Source organism: Chiloscyllium plagiosum, unplaced genomic scaffold (genome assembly GCF_037043375.1).
Source record: "Chiloscyllium plagiosum isolate Xiang-an unplaced genomic scaffold, Cpla_swu_hap1 HiC_scaffold_9, whole genome shotgun sequence".
Lineage (NCBI taxonomy): Eukaryota > Metazoa > Chordata > Chondrichthyes > Orectolobiformes > Hemiscylliidae > Chiloscyllium > Chiloscyllium plagiosum.
The window spans coordinates 2280809-2301502 of NW_028270147.1; the positions used below are offsets into that span (position 1 = coordinate 2280809).

At 44.1% G+C, this 20694-nt stretch overlaps 1 protein-coding gene and 1 long non-coding RNA gene across 6 annotated transcripts in view; one reads left to right on the forward strand and one right to left on the reverse strand.

Annotated features, from left to right (window-relative positions):
- LOC148149075 (uncharacterized) overlaps positions 1-14591 on the reverse strand; it is a 31797-nt gene extending 17206 nt beyond the window's left edge. The window contains exon 1 of the long non-coding RNA XR_015758098.1: positions 14510-14591. This is a non-coding gene — a long non-coding RNA (uncharacterized LOC148149075). The remainder of the gene's footprint in view (positions 1-14509) is intronic.
- Positions 1-20694, forward strand: part of rnpc3 (RNA-binding region (RNP1, RRM) containing 3) — a 53964-nt gene that overhangs the window by 26595 nt on the left and 6675 nt on the right. For all 5 annotated transcript variants that reach the window (XR_015758096.1, XR_015758097.1, XM_087990342.1 and 2 more), the window contains exons 10-14: positions 7141-7268; positions 9047-9205; positions 9527-9621; positions 9726-9784; positions 12959-13091. Coding sequence is in view for 3 of the 5 variants with exons in the window: in XM_087990342.1 (XP_087846468.1) it covers positions 7141-7268; positions 9047-9205; positions 9527-9621; positions 9726-9784; positions 12959-13091 (574 nt within the window). In the remaining 2 variants the exon portion in view is untranslated. The remainder of the gene's footprint in view (positions 1-7140; positions 7269-9046; positions 9206-9526; positions 9622-9725; positions 9785-12958; positions 13092-20694) is intronic.

Below are 20694 nucleotides of genomic sequence, written 5' to 3' on the forward strand. Positions count from 1 at the left end.
TCATCGTGGCTCCTGAGACTGTACCATCCAAACCCCCAGCCACTTCCATGTCGAAGGACAAGGGCAATAAATACATGCGAACACCATCCCCTGCAAGTTCCCCTCTAAGCCACTCAGTGTCCTGATTGGAAATATATCACTGTTCCCTCAGTGTCGCTGCATCAAAGTTCAGGTTGTCAAACCCTAGCAGTATTGTGGGAACACTTACACCAAATGGACTGCAGCAGCTCATCACCACCAGGATACTTGGGGTTAGACAATGAATGTTGATCACTGGTACATCCCTGAACAAATATTAGAACTAAAAACCCCCTTGGGCATCCTTGCATCCTTCCGAATGTGCTGATCAGTTCTAGATGCTACACTGTATTTGGGGCCTAATGCGGGTTTTATAAATACCTATATCATTTCTCTGCTTTTGTACTCAATCTCTGTGTTTGTGATGGATGGGCAGAAGTAGTCATTCTTGATGAACACTCTGTTAGGATCATTTGGAACAGGTTGTTAGAAGGCAATACATAATAGAAGATTAGTTAACCAGTTCCTGTATCCTAATATTGTGCAGCCTAATCAGAAATCTTCAGTTTCTTTACTGCAGTGTCCATGTCTGTAACCATTGGGGATGATGGGGTAACACAAATATGGTAACACTCACTGGACTGTCCAGTCCAGTGAGTTTGCCATTCCATATGGTTGTGACTGATCTGGTTGTGGTCTTAGCTCCATTTTCCCACCTGCTCCAATATGCTTTGACTCCTTTGGTCAAGAATTCAAGATGGAGGATAGGAATACCTTGTGGCTGTAAGAGCCGCTCATTTTTTGAGTTAGTTTAGGCGTTGGAGGTGATTACCTTGAATTCCAGGAACAGCAATTACTGTTTTATAAAGGAAATAGTGAGAAAAGAGATCAATCTGAGACTGATGCAGGGGGAAAAGGAGCGAGTCAAACGGTCAGGGCAGGCAGGGTCAAAGCAGGACTGATAAATTAAACTGCAAGGCAGATGAACTCAGGGCATGGTTAGGAACATGGGACTGCGATATCATAGCAATTACAGAACCATGGATCAGGGATGGGCAGGACTGGCAGCTTAATGTTCCAGAATACAAATGCTACAGGAAGGATAGAAATAGAGGCAAGAGAGGAGGTGGAGTGGCATTTTTGATAAGGGATAGCATTACAGCTGTGCTGAGGGAGGATATTCCCGAAAATACATCCAGGGAAGTTATTTGGGTGGAACTGAGAAATAATAAAGGGATGATCACCTTATTGGGATTGTGTTATAGACCCCCCCCAATAGTCAGAGGGAAATTGAGAAACACATTTGTAAGGAGATCTTAGTTATCTGTAAGAATAATAGGGTGGTTATAGAACATAGAACTATACAGCGCAGAATAGGCCCTTCAGCCCTCAATGTTGCACTGACCTGTGAACTATTCTCAGCTCGTTCCCCCTACACTATCTCATCATCATCATCCATATGCTTATCTAAGGATTGTTTAAATGTCTCTAATGTGGCTGAGTTGACTACATTGGCAGGCAGGGCATTCCACACCCTTCCCACTCTGGTAGGGGATTTTAACTTTCCAAACATAGACTGGGACTGCCATAGTGTTAAAGGTTTAGATGGAGAGGAATTTGTTTAGTGTACACAAGACAATTTTCTGATTCAATATATGGATGTACCTATTAGAAAAGGTGCAAAACTTGACCTACGCTTGGGAAATAAGGCAAGGCAGGTGACTGAGGTGTCAATGGGGGAGCACTTGGGGCCAGCGACCATAATTATATTAGTTTTAAAATACAGATGGAACAGGGTAGACCAGATCTAAAAGTTCTCAATTGGAGGAATGTCAGTTATGACGGTATTAGGCTTGAAGTGTGTATACTTCAATGCAAGAAGTATACGAAATAAGGTAGGTGAACTTGCAGCGAGGGTTGGTACCTGGGACTTCGATGTTGTGGCTATTACGGAGACATGGCTAGAACAGGGACAGGATTGGCTGTTGCAGGTTCCAGGATTTAAATGTTTTAGTAGGGTCAGAGGTGGGGGTAAAAGAGGGGGAGGTGTGGCATTGCTTGTCAAAGATAGTATTACAGTGGTGGAAAGGACGATGGATGAGGACTTGCCATCTGAGGTAGTTTGGGCTGAGGTTAGGAATAGGAAAGGTGAGGTCACCCTGTTAGGAGTCTTTTACAGGCCTCCTAATAGTCCTAGAAACGTTGAAGAAAGGATAGGGAAGGTGATTCAGGAGATGAGTGACAGTAATAGGGTGGTGGTTATGGGGGACTTTAACTTTCCTGATATTGATTGGGAAAGCTATAGCTCAAGTTCGTTAGATGGGTCAGTGTTTGTTCAATGTGTGCAGGAGAGTTTCCTGACACAATATGTAGACAGGCCAACAAGAGGTGAGGCCATACTGGATTTGGTTCTGGGTAACGAACCAGGCCAGGTGTTAGAATTAGAGGTAGGTGAGCACTTTGGGGATAGTGACCATAATTCGGTGATTTTTACTTTCGTGATGGAGAGGGATAAGTGTGTACTACAGGGCAAGAGTTATAGCTGGGGTCAGGGAAATTATGATGCGGTGAGGCATGACTTAGGATGTGTGGCTTGGAAAAGTAGACTCCAAGGCAAGAGTGTAAATGATATGTGGAGCTTGTTCAAGGAGCAACTATTGAGTGTCCTTGATAATTATGTACCTGTCAGGCAGGGAGGAAAGGGTCGTGCGAGGGAGCCGTGGTTTAATAAGGAATTGGAATCCCTTGTTAAAAGGAAGAGGGCGGCCTATCTCAAGATGAGACGTGAAGGTTCAATTGGGGCGATTGAGAGTTATAGGGTAGCCAGGAAGGACCTGAAGAGAGAGCTAAGAGCAGCAAGGAGGGGACATGAAAGGTCCTTAGTCGGTAGGATTAGGGAAAACCCTAAGGCTTTCTATAGGTATGTTAGGAATAAAAGAATGACTAGGGTAGGAATAGGTCCAGTCAAGGATAGTAGTGGGAAGTTGCGTGTGGAGGCGGAAGAGATTGGGGAGACACTGAATGAATACTTTTCTTCAGTATTTACTCAGGAACAGGGCATTGTCGTCGATGTGAATACTGAGTCACAAATAAGTAGAATGGATGGCTTTGAGGTATGTTGAGAAGAGGTGTTGGAAATCCTGGAAAAGGTGAAAATAGATAAGTCCCCTGGGCCTGATGGCATTTATCCTAGGATTCTCTGGGAAGCAAGGGAGGAGATTGCAGAGCCATTGGCCTTGGTTTTTATGTCCTCTTTGTCTACAGGAGTAGTGCCAGAAGACTGGAGGATAGCAAATGTGGTTCCCTTGTTCAAGAAGGGGAGTAGGGATAACCCTAGTAACTATAGGGCGGTGAGTCTCACTTCTGTTGTGGGCAAAGTCTTAGAGAGAATTGTAAGGGATAGGATTTATGCACATCTGGATAGGAATAATGTGATCAAGGATAGTCAGCATGGTTTTGTGAAGGGCAGGTCGTGCCTCACAAACCTTATTGAATTCTTTGAAAAGGTGACGAAGGAGGTTGATGAGGGGAAAGCGGTAGATGTGGTATATATGGATTTTAGTAAGGCGTTTGATAAGGTTCCCCATGGTAGGCTACTTCAAAAAATACGGAGGTATGGCATTGAGGGTGAGTTGGAGGTTTGGATTAGGAATTGGCTGGATGGAAGAAGACAGAGGGTAGTAGTTGATGGTAAAGATTCATCTTGGAGTGCAGTTACTAGCGGTGTTCCGCAAGGATTTGTTTTGGGACCATTGCTGTTTGTCATTTTTATAAATGACCTGGAAGAGGGGTTAGAAGGTTGGGTGAGCATGTTTGCGGATGATACGAAAGTCGGAGGAGTTGTTGACAGTGAGGAAGGATGTGGCAGGTTACAGCAGGATATAGAGAAGCTGCAGAGCTGGGCAGAAAGGTGGCAAATGGAATTCAATGTAGCTAAGTGTGAGGTGATTCACTTTGGGAAGAATAACAAAAAGATGGGGTACTGGGCTAATGGTCGGATACTTGGTAGTGTGGATGAGCAGAGGGATCTTGGTGTCCATGTACACAGATCTCTGAAAGTTGCCACCCAGGTAATTAGTGTGGTGAGGAAGGCATATGGCGTACTGGCTTTTATTGGTAGAGGAATTGAGTTCCGGAGTCCTGAGGTCATGATGCAGTTGTATAAGACTCTGGTGCGGCCGCATCTGGAATATTGTGTGCAGTTTTGGTCGCCATACTATAGGAAGGATGTGGAGGCACTGGAACGGGTGCAGAGGAGGTTTACCAGGATGTTGCCTGGTATGGAAGGAAGATCGTATGAGGAAAGACTGAGACACTTGGGGCTGTTTTCATTAGAGAAAAGAAGGTTTAGGGGTGACTTGATTGAGGTGTACAAGATGATTAGGGGGTTAGATAGGGTTGACAGTGTGAACCTTTTCCCGCGTATGGAGTCGGGTATTACAAGGGGGCATAGCTTTAAATTAAGGGGGGGTAGATATAGGACAGATGTTAGGGGTAGGTTCTTCACTCAGCGAGTCGTAAGTTCATGGAATGCCCTGCCAGTAGCAGTGGTGGACTCTCCCTCTTTATGGGCATTTAAGCGGGCATTGGATAGGTATATGGAGGATAGTGGGTTAGTATAGGTTAGGTGGGCTTGGATCGGCGCAACATCGAGGGCCAAAGGGCCTGTACTGCGCTGTATTCTTCTATGTTCTATGTTCTAACTTTCGAAAGCTGATTGGAGGCAGATGTTCGCAGGTAAAGGGACAGCTGGAAAATGGGAAGCCTTCAGAAATGAGATAACGAGAATCCAGAGAAAGTATATTCCTGTTAGGGTGAAAGGGAAGGCTGGTAGGTATAGGGAATGCTGGATGACTAAAGAAATTGAGGGTTTGGATAAGAAAAAGAAGGAAGCATATGTCAGGTGTAGACAGGATAGATCGAGTGAATCCTTACAAGAGTATAAAGGAAGTAGGAGTATACTTAAGAGGGAAATCAGGAGGGCAAAAAGGGGACATGAGATAGCTTTGGCAAATAGAATTAAGGAGAATCCAAAGGGTTCTTACAAATACATTTAAGGACAAAAGAGTAACTAGGGAGAGAATGGGGCCCCTCAAAGATCAGCAAGGCAGCCTTTGTGTGGAGCCGCAGGAGATGGGGGAGATACTAGATGTGTATTTTGCATCAGTATTTACTGTGGAAAAGGACATGGAAGATATAGAATGTGGGGAAATAGATGGTGACATCTTGCAAAATGTCCATATTACAGAGGAGGAAGTGCTGGATATCTTGAAATGGGTAAAGGTGGATAAATCCCCAGGACCTGATCAGGTGTACCCTAGAACTCTGTGGGAAGCTAGCGAAGTGATTGCTGGGCCTCTTACTGAGATATTTGTATCATCGATAGTCACAGGTGAGATGGCGGAAGACTGGAGGTTGGCAAACATGGTGCCACTGTTTAAGAAGGGCAGTAAAGACAAGCCAGGGAACTATAGGCCGGTGACCCTGACCTCGATGGTGGGTAAGTTGTTGGTGGGAATCCGGAGGGACAGGATGTACATGTATTTGGAAAGACAAGGACTAATTAGGGATAGTCAGCATGGCTTTGTATGTTCATGTCTCATGAACTTGATTGAGTTTTGTTGAAGAAGTAACAAAGAGGATTGATTAGGGCAGAGCAGTAGATGTGATCTATATTGACTTCAGGAAGGCATTCGACAAGGTTCCCCATGGGAGACTGGTACAAAGTTAGATCTCATGGATTACAGGGAGAACTAGCCATTTGGATACAGAACTGGCTCAAAGGTAGAAGACAGAGGGTGGTGGTGGAGGGTTACTTTTCAGACTGCAGGCCTGTGACCAGTGGTGTGCCACAAGGATCGGTGCTGGGTCCACTGCTTTTCGTCATTTATATAAAATGATTTGGATTCGAGCATAAGAGGTACAGTTAGTAAGTTTGCAGATGACACCAAAATTGAAGGTGTGGTGGACAGCGAAGAAGATTACCTCAGAGATCAATGGGATCTTGACCAGATGGGCCAATGGGCTGAGAAGTGGCAGATAGAGTTCAATTTAGATAAATGTGAGGTGCTGTATTTTGGAAAGGCAAGTCAGAATGGGATTTATACACTTAATGATAAGGTCCCAGGGAGTGTTGCTGAACAAAGAGACCTTGGAGTGCAGGTTCATAGCTCCTTGAAAGTGGAGTTGCAGGTAGATAGAATAGTGAAGAAGGCGTTTGGTATGCTTTCCTTTATTGGTCAGAGTATTGAGTACAGGAGTTGGGAGGTCATGTTGGGCTGTACAGGACATTGGTTAGGCCACTGTTGGACTATTGCATGCAATTCTGGTCTCCTTCCTATCGGAAAGATGTTGTGAAACTTGAAAGGATTCAGAAAAGATTTACAAGGATGTTGCCAGGGTTGGAGGATTTGAGCTATGGGAGAGGCTGAACAGGCTGGGGCTGTTTTCCCTGGAGCGTCGGAGGCTGAGGGGTGACCTTATAGAGGTTTACAAAATTATGAGGGGCATGGATAGGATAAATAGACAAAATCTGTTCCCTGGGGTTGGGGAGTCCAGAACTAGAGGGCATAGGTTTAGGGTGAGAGGTGAAAAACGTAAAAGAGACCTAAGGGGCAACGTTTTTCATGCAGAGGGTGGTACGTGTATGGAATGAGCTGCCAGAGGATGTTGTGGAGGCTGGTACAATTGCAACATTTAAAAGGCATTTGGATGGGTATATGAATAGGAAGGGTTTGGAGGGATATGGGCCGGGTGCTGGCAGGTGGGATTAGATTGGGTTGGGATATCTGATTGGCATGGACGGGTTGGACCGAAGGGTCTGTTTCCATGCTGTACACCTCTATGACACTGTGACTATAATTGACGTTTTTCTTAAAAAACATTTATTAGCCTCACCTCCACTAATCAGAGCGGTTCTGAAGAGTCGTATGGGGCACATTGTTTATTCTGTTTCTCTCTCTCCACAGAAGCTGCTCGACCTGTTGAGTTTCCCCAGCATTGTTTGTTTCAGCCATGGTTTCATTAATGGTGGAGCAGGCTCGAAAGGCCAAGTGGCTTCTTCCTGCTGCTTCGTCCCACCTTCTAGTGAAGGTTGATTTATATCTCCCTGTGCCTTCCCAGCTCGCATCCTGTTGTTCCACCGTCTGAAGTCTTTGACCAGCCGCAGCCTCACAGTCAAAAGAAAATTGAATTCCACATCTCTGTCGATGCTAGCAGCTTGTTGGAGGGAGGAGGTGATCATCGAACAGGTAGGCTGTCATGAAACCAGTGTGCACTCTGTCCCAGTGAAAAAACAAAGACATTTATTCTCCTTTCCTGAAAGCCCTTCACAGTAGGTTAATGATTTCTGATGTCTCACTGATTTACTGTCAGTTGAGAACTGCAGCAGTCCCATTACCAAAGGCCAGCACCTAACTCCAGAACATGAGCCCATCTCCTCGATGGTAGTGAGCCTCCCATCAGTGCCTGGGGAACTATTGAAGAAAATTCTGAAGGAGAGAATTAATGTTTTGTATTTAGGTTTGAACAGGATTGTCAGCATAGCTTTGTAGCGGGAGGACACACCAAACAAATTTGTTTGCGTTTCTTTAAGGCGGTGACTGAGTGTTTGAATGAGGCGGGTTTTTATGGATTAGTTGATGTAGTTTCTATGGATTTCAACCAAATCTTTGATAAGGTTCCACAAGGGAGACTGATTAAAAAAATATATAAAGGCACATGGGGGTCCCAAGTAAAGTGACAAGTTGGATCCAAAATCCTCTTGGAGCCAGAGGGTGGTGGTCGAAGGCTGTTTGTGTGATTGGAGCCTGGTGTGCAGTGGTGTACCACAGAGATCAGTGCTGGGTCCCTTATTGTTTGGGAAGTATAGAAGAAAATGTGGGGTATGGGCAAGGGAGGGGTGATCAAGTTTGTAGATGACACAGAGTTTGGCTGGGTGTTTGATAGTGAGGAGGAAGGTGTTAGATTACAGATCAGTTTACAGATTGGTTAGAATGGCTGATCAGAGGCAGATGGAATTTAACCCTATACATGTGAGGTGAAGCAGGAAGAAATGACAAAACAAGGGAGTTTTTAAATGATGAGACACTAGGAAGTTCAGAGGGATCTTGGGGAGCTTATCCACAGATCCCAGAAGGTGGCAGGAAAGGTTAATAGAGTGGTTCAGAAGGGACACAGGGCACTTGCCTTTTTCAGTCAAGGGATAGATGATAAGAGCAGGGAGATTACACTGGAGTTTGGTGGAGTACTGTGTGCAGTTCTGGTCCCCACACGATAGGAAGGATGGGATTATACAGCACAGGATGCAGAGGGGATTCACCAGGATGCTGCCTGGGGTGGTGAAGCTTAGCGATGCGGAGAGGCTGGATAAGCTCTGGGCATTCTCTGTGGAACAGAGTAGGCTTGGAGGGAGGGACCTGATGGAGGTGTCTGAGGTTACGAGGGGCATGGACACGGTGGATAGAAACCAGCTGTCCCCTTAGTTGAAGGTCAGTTTCAAAAAAGTAACAAGACTTTTAAGATGGAAGGCAGGTGGTTTAGAAGAGATTTGAGGGAAGCCCTTTTCTCCCAAAGAGTGGTGGATGTCTGGAGTGTACTGCCTGGGAGGAGTTGATAAATCTCTCAACTTTTTAAAAGTACTTGGGCAAGCACTTGTAATGTCATTAACTTCAAGGCTATGGGACTAGCGCTGGAAAGTGGGAGTAGGGTAGATTTAACGTTTTAGCAGTACAGACTTGATGGGCTGAAGGGCTTCTTCTGTACTGTATGATTCTAAGATGGTCCTTAAAAGGCAAACCTCTGATTAAACGATCTCATGGGGCTCAGTGTCTGAATTATGATCCTGTGAAGTGTTGGAGAGATCTATTTCTTTGAGGCCTTGTAATAAATTACGTAATGGCCAGTATGTTGAATCCAGTGACATTCCGGATGAAAGATATTGTGAGAAATGATTGGATTCAATGTGAGGTTGTTGGCACTGAGCTGTGATTGGTTGTTAAGCTCCTGTTTCCTGATGACACTTTTACAGAGCCGCAAGAGAATTCCGAACCTCAAAATTCAGGATTTGGGAAAATCCAACCAACACCTGTATGTTCAAAAAATGAAAGTGAGGAGGAGGAAGAGGAAGAAATTCCCTCGGAGTTCATTTCCAAGAAACAGTTGGTCAAAGGAAGGATCTCCAGAGATGGTGAGTGTGGGGGTCAGAGGCAGTGCCAATTACTAACCTTAATGCACCAATCATTGGTGAGAATGAAGCCAGTACAATTTAAAGTTTGGTCATCTTCCAATGGGAGAGTCTGTAATCTCAGAGTCAGATCAGGGCTGTTTAGGGGTAGTGGGATGTTGAAGTCAATTGAAGATGTATAACTGAGATTGGTAGCTTTTTATTGGAATTGAGAAACGGCTTGGCGTGATCGATTTGAATGGCTGTGCAGTCTCGGGGATGAATGACCTCTTCGTGTTCCTATATTGCCGTTGGTATACACAGTATGTGATTTTCTTCTTGCAGAGATGGAGAGCATTTCGTTGTTTAAGAATTACAATCCAGGTGAACCGACCTGTCGCCTGTACGTAAAGAACCTTTCCAAACAAGTTGAAGAGAAGGTAACCTCTTTCCCAGATCCCTATGCAGCTTGTTCCTTTTCTTTTTCACTGCAGGCTGAGGAAGTTTGTGCAAGCAGTGTTTTCTCACTTTCATTTCATTCCAGGATTTGAAGTTCATCTTTGGCAGATACGTTGATTTCTCATCGCAAACTGAGAGGAACATGTAAGAGATCTGGTTTCTGTTTCTCTGTTATATTATTAAGACCACAGGAAGATATGGGTGCAATTTTCACGGAGTAGATGTGAGAACCTTGGTCAGGTTAGGGAATCCAGGACATTACTAAAGGGGGACTGCAGTGTTGAAGGCATTGACTTTGGAGTGGGTGTTAAGTAGAAAGGTGCATTTGCTACTTGAAGGAACGCAAAAGATATGACAACACCTCCATCCCTGATCTACTTCGGTATATGTGAAAATAGGTGATCTGGTCATTTTGGGGAGAAAGTGAGGTCTGCAGATGCTGGAGATCAGAGCTGAAAATGTGTTGCTGGAAAAGCGCAGCAGGTCAGGCAGCATCCAGGGAACAAGAGAATTAACATTTCGGGCATAAGCCCTTCTTCATTTTCACAGGGCTGTTTGTGGGATCTTGCTGTGCACATGTTAGCTGCCTCATTTGCTACATTTAAACACTGCCTACACGTCAGAGAAAATCCTCATTAACTAACTAACCTTTGGTCATCCTGTGAGGATAATAGGGTCTGTGAAAATACAAATCTATCTTTTAGTGTTCGCAATGGGACTGAAGCTTGAGTTTTCCTGGAGAGAGATGTATTTTGTTGAAGTTTTTTGTCATACGTTCACCTGGACATTTTGCAAGAAATATCAAAGTAAAAACAAAACTGTCATTTATACAAGAGGAAAGGAGACTTACCATGTACTGCGGGATATGTAACACCCAGGACTCTTACCCTGTTATTCAAAGAGTCACACAGCATCAGTCCAACTTATCCATACCGACCTGCTTTCTTAAATTAAACTAGTGATTTCACAAACTTGTCTGCATTTGGCCCATATCCCTCTAAATCTTTCCTATTAAATGCCTGTCCAACTGTCTTTTCAATGTTGTAACTGTACCTGTATCTACCATTTCCTCTGACAGTTCATTCCCCATACGAATAACCCTTTGTGTGAAAAGATTGTCCCTCAGGTGCCTTTAAATCTTTCTCCTTTCATCTTGAAATTACTCTCTCTAGTTTTGAATTCTCCAACCGAGTGAGAAAACCTTTGCTTTTCACCTTATCTATGCTCCTCATGATTTTATAAACATCTAAAAGGTCACTCCTCAACCTCCTATGCTTCAGAGAAAAAGTCCCAGTCTATCCAGCCTTTCCTTTTAACTCAAACCTTCCAGTCCCAGTAATATTCTGGTAAATAACTTCTGCAGCCTCTCCAATTTAATAATATCCTTCCTATTACAGGGTGACCAGAACTGTACACAGTACTCCAAAAGTGGCCTCACCAATGTCCCGTACTACCCCAGCATAATGTCCCAATTCTTATACTCAGTGATCTGAATAATGAAGGCAAGTATGTTCAATGCCTTCTTTACTACCGTGTCCACTTTCAGGAAGCTGTATACCTAAACCCCTCGGTCTCTCTTCAGTTAAATTATGGTTAACCAAACTTTAGGCCAAGTAGAAATTATTTGTTTTATGCTATTAATTTTAAACGTAGATTTGTTGAAAGAATAAATTCCTTGCCTTTAGTGACAAATCAGCTCCCCTTTCCTGTGTCTATAAATTCTTACTATCTCTCTGCTAGGTTATAAATTTACATTTTTCAAAATTCCTGGGGTTGAAATACTATGTCTAACATTAACTGCAAATTTTTCTGTGATATCATTCCTTATTTTTTAAACTTACCCAAACAGCTCAGGAGCATGCGCTCCAACGCTGCTCAAACCCTCTGCCACAGGGGCCTGTGTATGAGGATACGTAACTTCCAGGACTCATGAGCACAGCACTCTGTAAGCCTGACATTAAATGTATCCAGGCTGTTGACTGTCAATCAGAATTAATGGCTACATTCTCCATGGCAACACTTCCACCAATTAAGAGTCCATTTGTCAACCAACTATCACTCACCTCATGCACTATAAATTGGTTTTCCCCTTGAGATTGAATTCTTGCAAAATGTCCTGATGAGTGCAAGGCAAAATGCATTTTATAAAACTCATCTTTGGGATGTAGGTGTTGTTGGCTGGCCCAGCATTTATTGCCAATCCTAGCTGCCCTTGAGAAGGTGGGGGTGAGTTGCTTTCTTGAACCGCAGCAGTCTATGTGCTGTAGGTAAACCCATAATGCCCTTAGGGAGGGAATTCCAGGATTTTGACCCAGTGACACTGAAGGAGCGGTGAAACATTTCTAAGTCAGAATGGGGAGTGGCTTGGAGGGGAACTTGCAGGGGGTGGTGTTCCCATGTATCTGGTGCCCCTGTCCTTCTAGATGGAAGTGCTTATCAGTTTAGAAGATGCTGTCTCAGGATATTTAATGAATTTCTGCAGTGCAGCTTGTAGATAGACACTACTGCTCCTAAGTGTTGGTGGTGGTGTCAGCCACAGGCTGCTTGGTCCCTGGATGGTGTTAAGCGTCTGTAGTGTTGTTGGGGCTGCCCCATCCAGGCAAGTGGCAAGGATTCCATCACACTTCATTTTTTTTCCACAATACTCAAATTTTGTCCTGCCAAAACTTAAATATTGTAGAAATTCTATCCAACAATTAAATTATTCTCCTGCTTATAACTTTATTTTCACCTTTTAAAGAAGCGTCCCAACGTGCTTCACAAACAAAGAGAGCCATGTAAGAAAATGTTAGGATAGCTGACCAAAAGCTTGGATAAAGTGGTAGATTTTTAACAGTGTCTTGAGGAAGGGATGTGAGATGGAAAGATGAGGAGACGTGGGGAGGGGATTCTAGAGGTTTGGTCCTCTGTCAGCTGGAGGAAAGGTCAGTGATAGAGTGACTAAAACCAGGGTGGACAGTGGCCAGAATTGGAAAAGTCTCGATATGTTGAAAGATGTGGAGCAGGACAGCGTTACAGAGGTAAGGAGGGATTTGTGACTGGAGGAAGAAGTAAAGCTACAGAACACTTTAAACTTGGTGGAGGTTACCGAAATGGTGAGGACTTAAATCCACAGACGGATTTGAATGCAGAAATGAAAATTCTAACTCTCTCTGGACCAGCTGCCAGTGTAGGCCAGTGAGCATGTAGCCCAGCTCTGTGGAACAGGGTGTTGTGAACAGCTAGCTGTCACATGAATGAACCAATATCTGTTCCGGTGGTTTTGATTTTGAATGATGCATTATCGTTTAATAAAACAAAGTTGTTGTGCCTTTGCAGGTTTGACATCCGACTGATGAAAGAAGGGAGGATGAAGGGCCAGGCCTTCATTGGGCTTCCCAATGAGAAGGCTGCAGCCAAGGCCCTCAAGGAAGTCAATGGGTTTGAGCTCAAAGAAAAACCGATGGTGGTTGTATCCTTTCATAGAACAGCAGGAATTGCAAGGGACTCCTTCTCAGTGATTCCTGCCAGAGTGAAGTAAAAATAACAACACACCACCCACAGAGTGGCCAGATCTATATCCGTAGTGAGGGGAGAGTGTTTAGAACGAAACTTTAACAGGGGGGTTGGTCACCAGTGGAATGCAGATTAAAGAGAGTTGGGAGATGGGGGATTTCTGAAGGAGGACTAACATAGCACAGGGACTTGTTGGGATCTGGAACATGCTGTCCTAATATAGCAGTCGAAATAGATTCGATAACAATTTTCAAAAGGGGATTAGAGAGGGAAAGAATCACAAGTATTGGAATTACACTCTGCAGGACCATGCCATTTGGCTCTTTGAAAGAACTCGCTGACTCCCCAGCTCTCTCCCAGTGGGCCTGAATGTCATCCCCTTCAACCAGTTACCTAATTCCCTTCTGATTCAGCACTGTCAGGAATCACTGGGGTATCGTGCTGAATTTCAAGCTCTGCTTTTCCTGGAGTCATTACAAAAATTAAAGATTTTAATAAGATTGAAGAAATCCTCAATTGACTTGCCTTTCTGATCCAGGTTGACAGAAAGCAATGGATTTAACCAGAATTACCATTTATTACAGATAAATAGATTCAAATTACAATTATGAACCATAGACTGGAATTAGTGAAAGTTCTAACCCCACTCCCCCTCAGGCTGACACTGCCTGGAAAAAGTCGTGAGTGTTTGGGAAGGGTGTAAGACTGGGAACGCAATTCAATGCTGTCAGTCTGAAGCTTTCACTGAAATGGTCCTGTTGTGTTAGGACTTGCTGCTCTGTGATCCTTTTCCAACAACGCTCACTTGTTTGCAGGATTGGTTTACATTTGTAAAGACTCGAGTTTACTGGTTAAGAGCCAGAGCATACAGTAACAGCTGCAGGAAAAACCAAACAGCTTTCTTCAAGCTTAATGTGGTTGTTACTGGAGAAAGTCGAGTCACACAGCACCAGGTTATAGGCCAACAGGTTGAGCTAAAATCACAAGCTTTCAGAGTATTGGCTCCTAAATAAACTCCATTCATACACAGCCTTTGGCTTCAGCTCGGCTACAGTCTAGGGTCACATTATTGCTTAACCCTTCATTATAGCTCAAAGAAAAATTAAGGGGGCACGAGATAGTCTTGGCTGAGAAGATTAAGGTGAATCCAAAGAGATTCTTTAAGTATATTGAAGGAAAAAGAATAACTAGAGAGAGAATAGAACCCTTCAAGGACCAAAGTGGAGCTAGGGCGAGGTCCTCAGTGAACATTTCTCCCTGTGTTTACCATGGAGAAAGACATGGAGACTTGGGAACTTGGGGAAGTTTGTAGTTGTGTCTTGGGGACAACCCATATCATAGAAGATGAACACATCTATTAAAACCCATCATAACCTTCTCTGCCTGGGCGAGAACAGGATGAACTCTCCAGCTTTGCCAGGTAACACATTGTCAGGAGTCTGCCTGGTTAATTAGCTCAGATAGTTTTAATTCCTTCCAGTTAATATTTTCCTCCACTCGATATGATGCTACCAAGCAGAGCAAGTATTTTTCTTTTGCATAATCAGAGCTTTGTGGTGCTGGAAGTTAGAAATTAACCCAAACACTGGCAGTTCTTGGAAGCAATTGTAGAGAGAAAAGCAGTTAGTGAGTCAGGTCAAGGACATTTGATCAAAAAAGAGAGAAGTTAGAGACAGAACAGGTTTTAGCAAACTCAGGAAAAGGGTTGTGCGTACGAAGAGGAAATGGTGGGGTAGAGGGCAAAAGAGATGAATTTATACAAAGGATGTTATAAGGCATAAGGCACAACGGGTTGGGAATGAATGAAAGATGTAAGGTATTAAAAGCTGGGTCTAGAGGAGGTGTCAGTGGCAGCAATTGCTGGCTGAATAAGTGAGGACAGAGACTGCGATCTGAAATTGTTGGCTATGGAAGACTGTGAAGTGCATTTTCCTCTTGTTAGTGTTGAACTTTATTGGAACAATGTAGGAATGAGTCAGGGTATTAAAATCCCAAGTGACGGGAGCTGTTTACAGACTGGCTGTAGCTCTGCAGTTAGACCATAAGACATAGGAGCGGAAGTAAGGCCATTCGGCCCATCGAGTCCATTCCGCCATTCAATCATGGCTGATGAGCATTTCAACTCCACTTACCAGCATTCTCCCCGTAGCCCTTAATTCCTTGTGACATCAAGAATTTATAAATTTCTGCCTTGAAGACATTTAGTGTCCCAGCCTCCACTGCACTCTGCAGCAATGAATTCCACAGGCCCACCACTCTCTGGCTGAAGAAATGTCTCCGCATTTCTGTTCTGAATTTATCCCCTCTAATTCTAAGGCTGTGTCCACGGGTCCTAGTCTCCTCACCTAACGGAAACAATTTCCTAGCGTCCACCCTCTTCCAAGCCATGTATTATCTTGTAAGTTTCTATTAGATCTCCCCTTAATCTTCTAAACTCCAATGAATACAATCCCAGGATCCTCAGCCGTTCCTCATATGTTAGACCTACCATTCCAGGGATCATCCGTGTGAATCTCCGCTGGACACGCTCCAGTGCCAGTATGTCCTTCCTGAGGTGTGGGGACCAAAACTGGACACAGTACTCCAAATGGGGCCTAACTAGAGCTTTATAAAGTCTCAGTAGCACAACAGTGCTTTTATATTCCAACCCTCTTGAGATAATTGACAACATTGCATTCGCTTTCTTAATCACGGACTCAACCTGTATGTTTACCTTTAGAGAATCCTCGACTAGCACTCCCAGATCGCTCTGTACTTTGGCTTTACGAATTTTCTCACTGTTTAGAAAGTAGTCCATGCTTTTATTCTTTTTTCCAAAGTGCAAGTCCTTGCATTTGCTCACATTGAATTCCATCAGCCATTTCCTGGACCACTCCTCCAAACTGTCTAGTTCCTTCTGCAGCCTTCCCACTTCCTCAGTACTACCTGCCTGTCCACCTAACTTTGTATCATCAGCAAACTTCACTAGAATGCCCCCAGTCCCTTCATCCAGATCATTAATATATAATGTGAACAGCTGCGGGACACCGCTTGTCACTGGCTGCCATTCCGAAAAAGAACCTTTTATCCCAACTCTCTGCCTTCTGTTAGACAGCCAATCCTCAATCCATGCCAGTAGCTCACCTCGAACACCATGGGCCCTCACCTTGCTCAGCAGCCTCCCGTGTGGCACCTTATCAAAGGAAGTCTAGGTAGACCACATCCACTGGGTTTCCCCGGTCTAACCCATTTGTCACTTCTTCAAAGAACTCCAACAGGTTTGTCAGGCACGACCTCCCCTTACTAAATCCATGTTGACTTGTTCTAATCCGACCCTGCTCTTCCAAGAATTTAGAAACCTCATCCTTAATGATGGATTCTAGAATTTTACCAACAACCGAGGTTAGGCTAATTGGCCTATAATTTTCCATCTTTTGTCTTGATCTTTTCTTGAACAAGGGGGTTACAACAGCAATCTTTCAATCATCCAGGACTTTCCCTGACTCCAGTGACTTTTGTGAAAGATCTCAACCAACGCCTCCACTATTTCCTCAGCCACCTCCCTCAGAACTCTAGGATGTAGCCCATCAGGGCCAGGAGATTTATCAATTTTAAGACCTTTTAGCTTTTCTAGCACTTTCTCTTTTGTAATGGCAACCATACTCAACTCAGCCCCCTAACTCCCTTTAATTGTTGGGATATTACTCATGTCTTCCACTGTGAAGACTGATGCAAAGTACTTATTAAGTTCTCCAGCTATTTCCTTATCTCCCTTCACTAGGCTTCCAGCATCAGTTTGAAGTGGCCCAATGTCTACTCTTGCCTGTCGTTTGTTTCTTATGTATTGAAAGAAACTTTTACTATCATTTCTAATATTACTGGCTAGCCTACCTTCATATTTGATCCTCTCCTTCCTTATTTCTCTCTTTGTTATCCTCTGTTTGTTTTTGTAGCCTTCCCAATCTTCTGATTTCCCAGTGCTCTTGGCCACTTTATAGGATCTCTCTTTTTCTTTCATAGATTTCCTGACTTCCTTTGTCAGCCATGGCTGTCTAATCCCTCCCCAGATAATCTTTCTCTTCTTGGGGATGAACCTCTGTACAGTGTCCTCAACTTTACCCACAAACTCCTGCCATTTTTGCTCTACTGTCTTCCCTGCTAGGCTCTGCTTCCAGTCTATTTTCGTCAGTTCCTCTCTCATGCCCTCATAATTACCTTTATTTAACTGTAACACCATTACATCCGATTTTGCCTTCTCTCTTTCAAACTGCAGACTGAACTCTACCATATTATGGTCGCTGCTTCCAAAGTGTTCCCTTACTTTAAGATTTTTTATAAAGTCTGGTTCATTACATAGCACTAGGTCCAGAATAGCCTGCTACCTTGTGGGCTCCATGACAAGCTGTTCCAAAAAGCCATCCTGGAAGCATTCCATGAATTCCCTTTCTTTGGATCCACTGGCAACATTATTTACCCAGTCCACCTGCATATTGAAGTCTCCCATGATCACCGTGACCTTGCCTTTCTGACATGCCTTCTCTATTTCCCGGTACATGTTGCGCCTCTGGTCCTGACCACTGTTAGGAGGTCTGTACATAACTCCCATTATGGTTTTTTTGCCTTTGTGGTTCCTCAATTCCACCCACACAGACTCCACATCATCCGACCCTATGTCATTCAGTGCCATAGATTTAATTTTGTTCTTAACTAACAAGGCAACCCCGCCCCCTCTGCCCACCTCCCTGTCTTTTCGATAAGTTGAAAACCCTTGGATGTTTAACTGCCAGTCCTGACCCCCCTGTAACCATGTTTCTGTGATGCCAACCACATCATAATCATTCACGATGATCTGTGCCATTAGTTCGTCTGCTTTGTTACGAATGCTACAGCATTCAGGTAAAGTGCCTTAATGCTAACTTTCTTATCATTAGAGATATTGAAGTCATAAGATGTCCTAAGTTATCCTTCCTTTTTGCTGCATTCCCAGTCTGTCTCAAGTTTAAATCTGCCTGCACATATGCTATCCTGCCGCTTATCTTTCCATTTAACTCCATACTCCCTGTCGCTTTCACTTTCCCTTCCCCCCAACTCAGAAGTTTAAAGTCCTACTGACCACCCTATTTATCCTCTTCGCTAGAACATTGGTACCTGATGGGTTCAGGTGGAGACCGTCCCAACGGTACAGATCCCCGCGGTTCCAAAACTGATGCCAATGCCCCATGAAGTGGAATCCCTCTTTCCCACACCAATCCCTTAGCCACGTGTTTACTTTCCTAATTTTCTTATCCCTATGCCAATTGGCACGTGACTCTGGCAGTAATCCGGAGATTATGACCCTTGAGGACCTGTACTTCAATTTCTTTCCTAGTGCTCGATAATCCCCAAACAGGTCCTCCACCCTAGCTTTGCCAATGTTGTTAGTCCCAACGTGGACCACAACAACTGGATCCTCCCCCTCCCGCGCCAATATCCTTTCAAGCCGGTCAGAGATGTCCCGAACCCTGGCACCGGGCAGGCAACACACCATGCGAGACTCCCGATCCAGCTCACAAAAGATACTATCTGTCCCCCTAATTATAGAATCCCCTATAACAACTACTTGTCTTTTTGCTCCCCCCTCTTGAATGGCCTTCTGCACCATGGTGTCGTGGTCAGCTGGCTCATCCTGTCCAGAGCCCTTTTCCTCGTCCGTACAGGGAGCAAGAATCTCATACTTGTTGGACACGGTCAAAGGCTGAGGCTCCTGCACTCCTGAACTCAGGCTCCCCCTACCTGCCTCACTTACAGTCACATTCTGATGTCCCTGATCACTAACTGGATGTGAATTACATAATCTCCCAGGTGTGACTGCCTCCTGAAACAAAGCGTCCAGGTAACTCTCCCCCTCCCAGATGTGCCGCAGTGTTTGAAGCTCAGATTCCAGATCATCAACTCTGAGCTGGAGTTCTTCCAGCAACCAACACTTGCTGCAGATGTGGTCACTGCCATTCACAATGGGATCAGCCAACTCCCACATCATACAGCTACAGCACACCACCTGCCCAGCCTTCTCTGCTTAGTTAATTACTTTATTACTTTGTACAAGTTTGAGTTAAAATACTTTCTGATACCTCTCTGCTATAGTCTTTTTCTAAAAACCAATTAATGGATAAACAGTACTTAGTAAGGGGGTTAGAGGAGGAGGGTGGGTGGGAGACACTACAGTTGTAGAGTCTCGGGTTTAGCCGCCTGCCTGATTTATATACTCACTGCTTTCCTTCCTGGCTGCCCCTCTGGTCTTCGTCACTTCCCCCTGCTGCTCCCGCTCTTTCTGTGAAGAGAAAAAAAAACACCGCTGCCCGCTACCGGTGAGTAATTTTAAAACAAACTGTCTCACCTTAGTTGTAGCCTTCCGGGTTCGTTTAAGCTCAGCTGCTGCTCGCACTCAAAAAAAAATGTTCTGTTTAACTTGGATTCCATGTTTGATCCAATACTAACCTTATGTTAGTGTTAGACCTATTTCTGCAGAATTTTATAACCCTGTTAAATGATAACTAGAGAAAGTGAGGACTGCAGATGCTGGAGATTAGAGTCAAGAGTGTGTTGCTGGAAAAGCACAGCAGGTCAGGCAACATCCAAGGAGCAGGAGAATTGACGTTTCAGGCAAAAGCCCTTCAGGGCATTCCTCCTGTTTCTCGGATGCTGCCTGAACCTGCTTTGCTTTTCCAGCATCACGCTCTCGACTATTTCATCTGCAGAATTGCATCTTTGCCTTCAAGCTTTGGTTTGTTCAGTCAGTGAAAGTTTAATAGCTAATTTGTTGGGTAATATTTTGCAATCAGCTAGGAGAAAGTGAGGACTGCAGTTGCTGGAGATCAGAGCTGAAAAATGTGTTACTGGAAAAGTACAGCAGGTCAGGCAGCATCCAAGGAACAGGGCTTATGTCCGAAACGTCGATTCTCCTGCTCCTTGGATGCTGCCTGACCTGCTGCGCTTTTCCAGCAACACATTTTTCAGCTCTAATATTTTGCAATGTCTACCTGACATCGGCTGGGAACAAAATCTTTCGGGATACTTAGCTTGTGGTCAGAAATAATCTTTCTAAAGAATAACTAGTTCTTGACTCCTGTCCAGTCTAAACTTTGAGCAGGACAGTGTGAATTGCAAATATCTTTATTGTCTAAATTTGCTTCTTATTATGAAGTTTTTCAACATATTTCATAAAAACTTCTGTTCACTGTTTTTCGATCATTTCAGAACCTCTTGCCTTCCTATTTTCCATCTGCTCTGAGACATCTGTGCTCTTTTCATTCCTGTATCTTAGTGCTTTAACATTTGTGTCAGGTTCTGTATAATACCGACCCTTTAAAGGTAGTAAGGACAGAAGAGCAGAATACTTTAACTCCAATGAGTTGCACACGTTTAAATGTGTAGAGAGCCATATAGTGCTCATATAAGGAACATAAAGTTGGCCTGCAGATCAAACAGACAATTAGACCAGCAAATGGCACTTTGGACTTCATTATAGAGTCATACAGCACAGAAACAGACCCTTCGGCCCAACTTATCTACGCCAGCCAAGTTTCCCAAATGAAACCAGT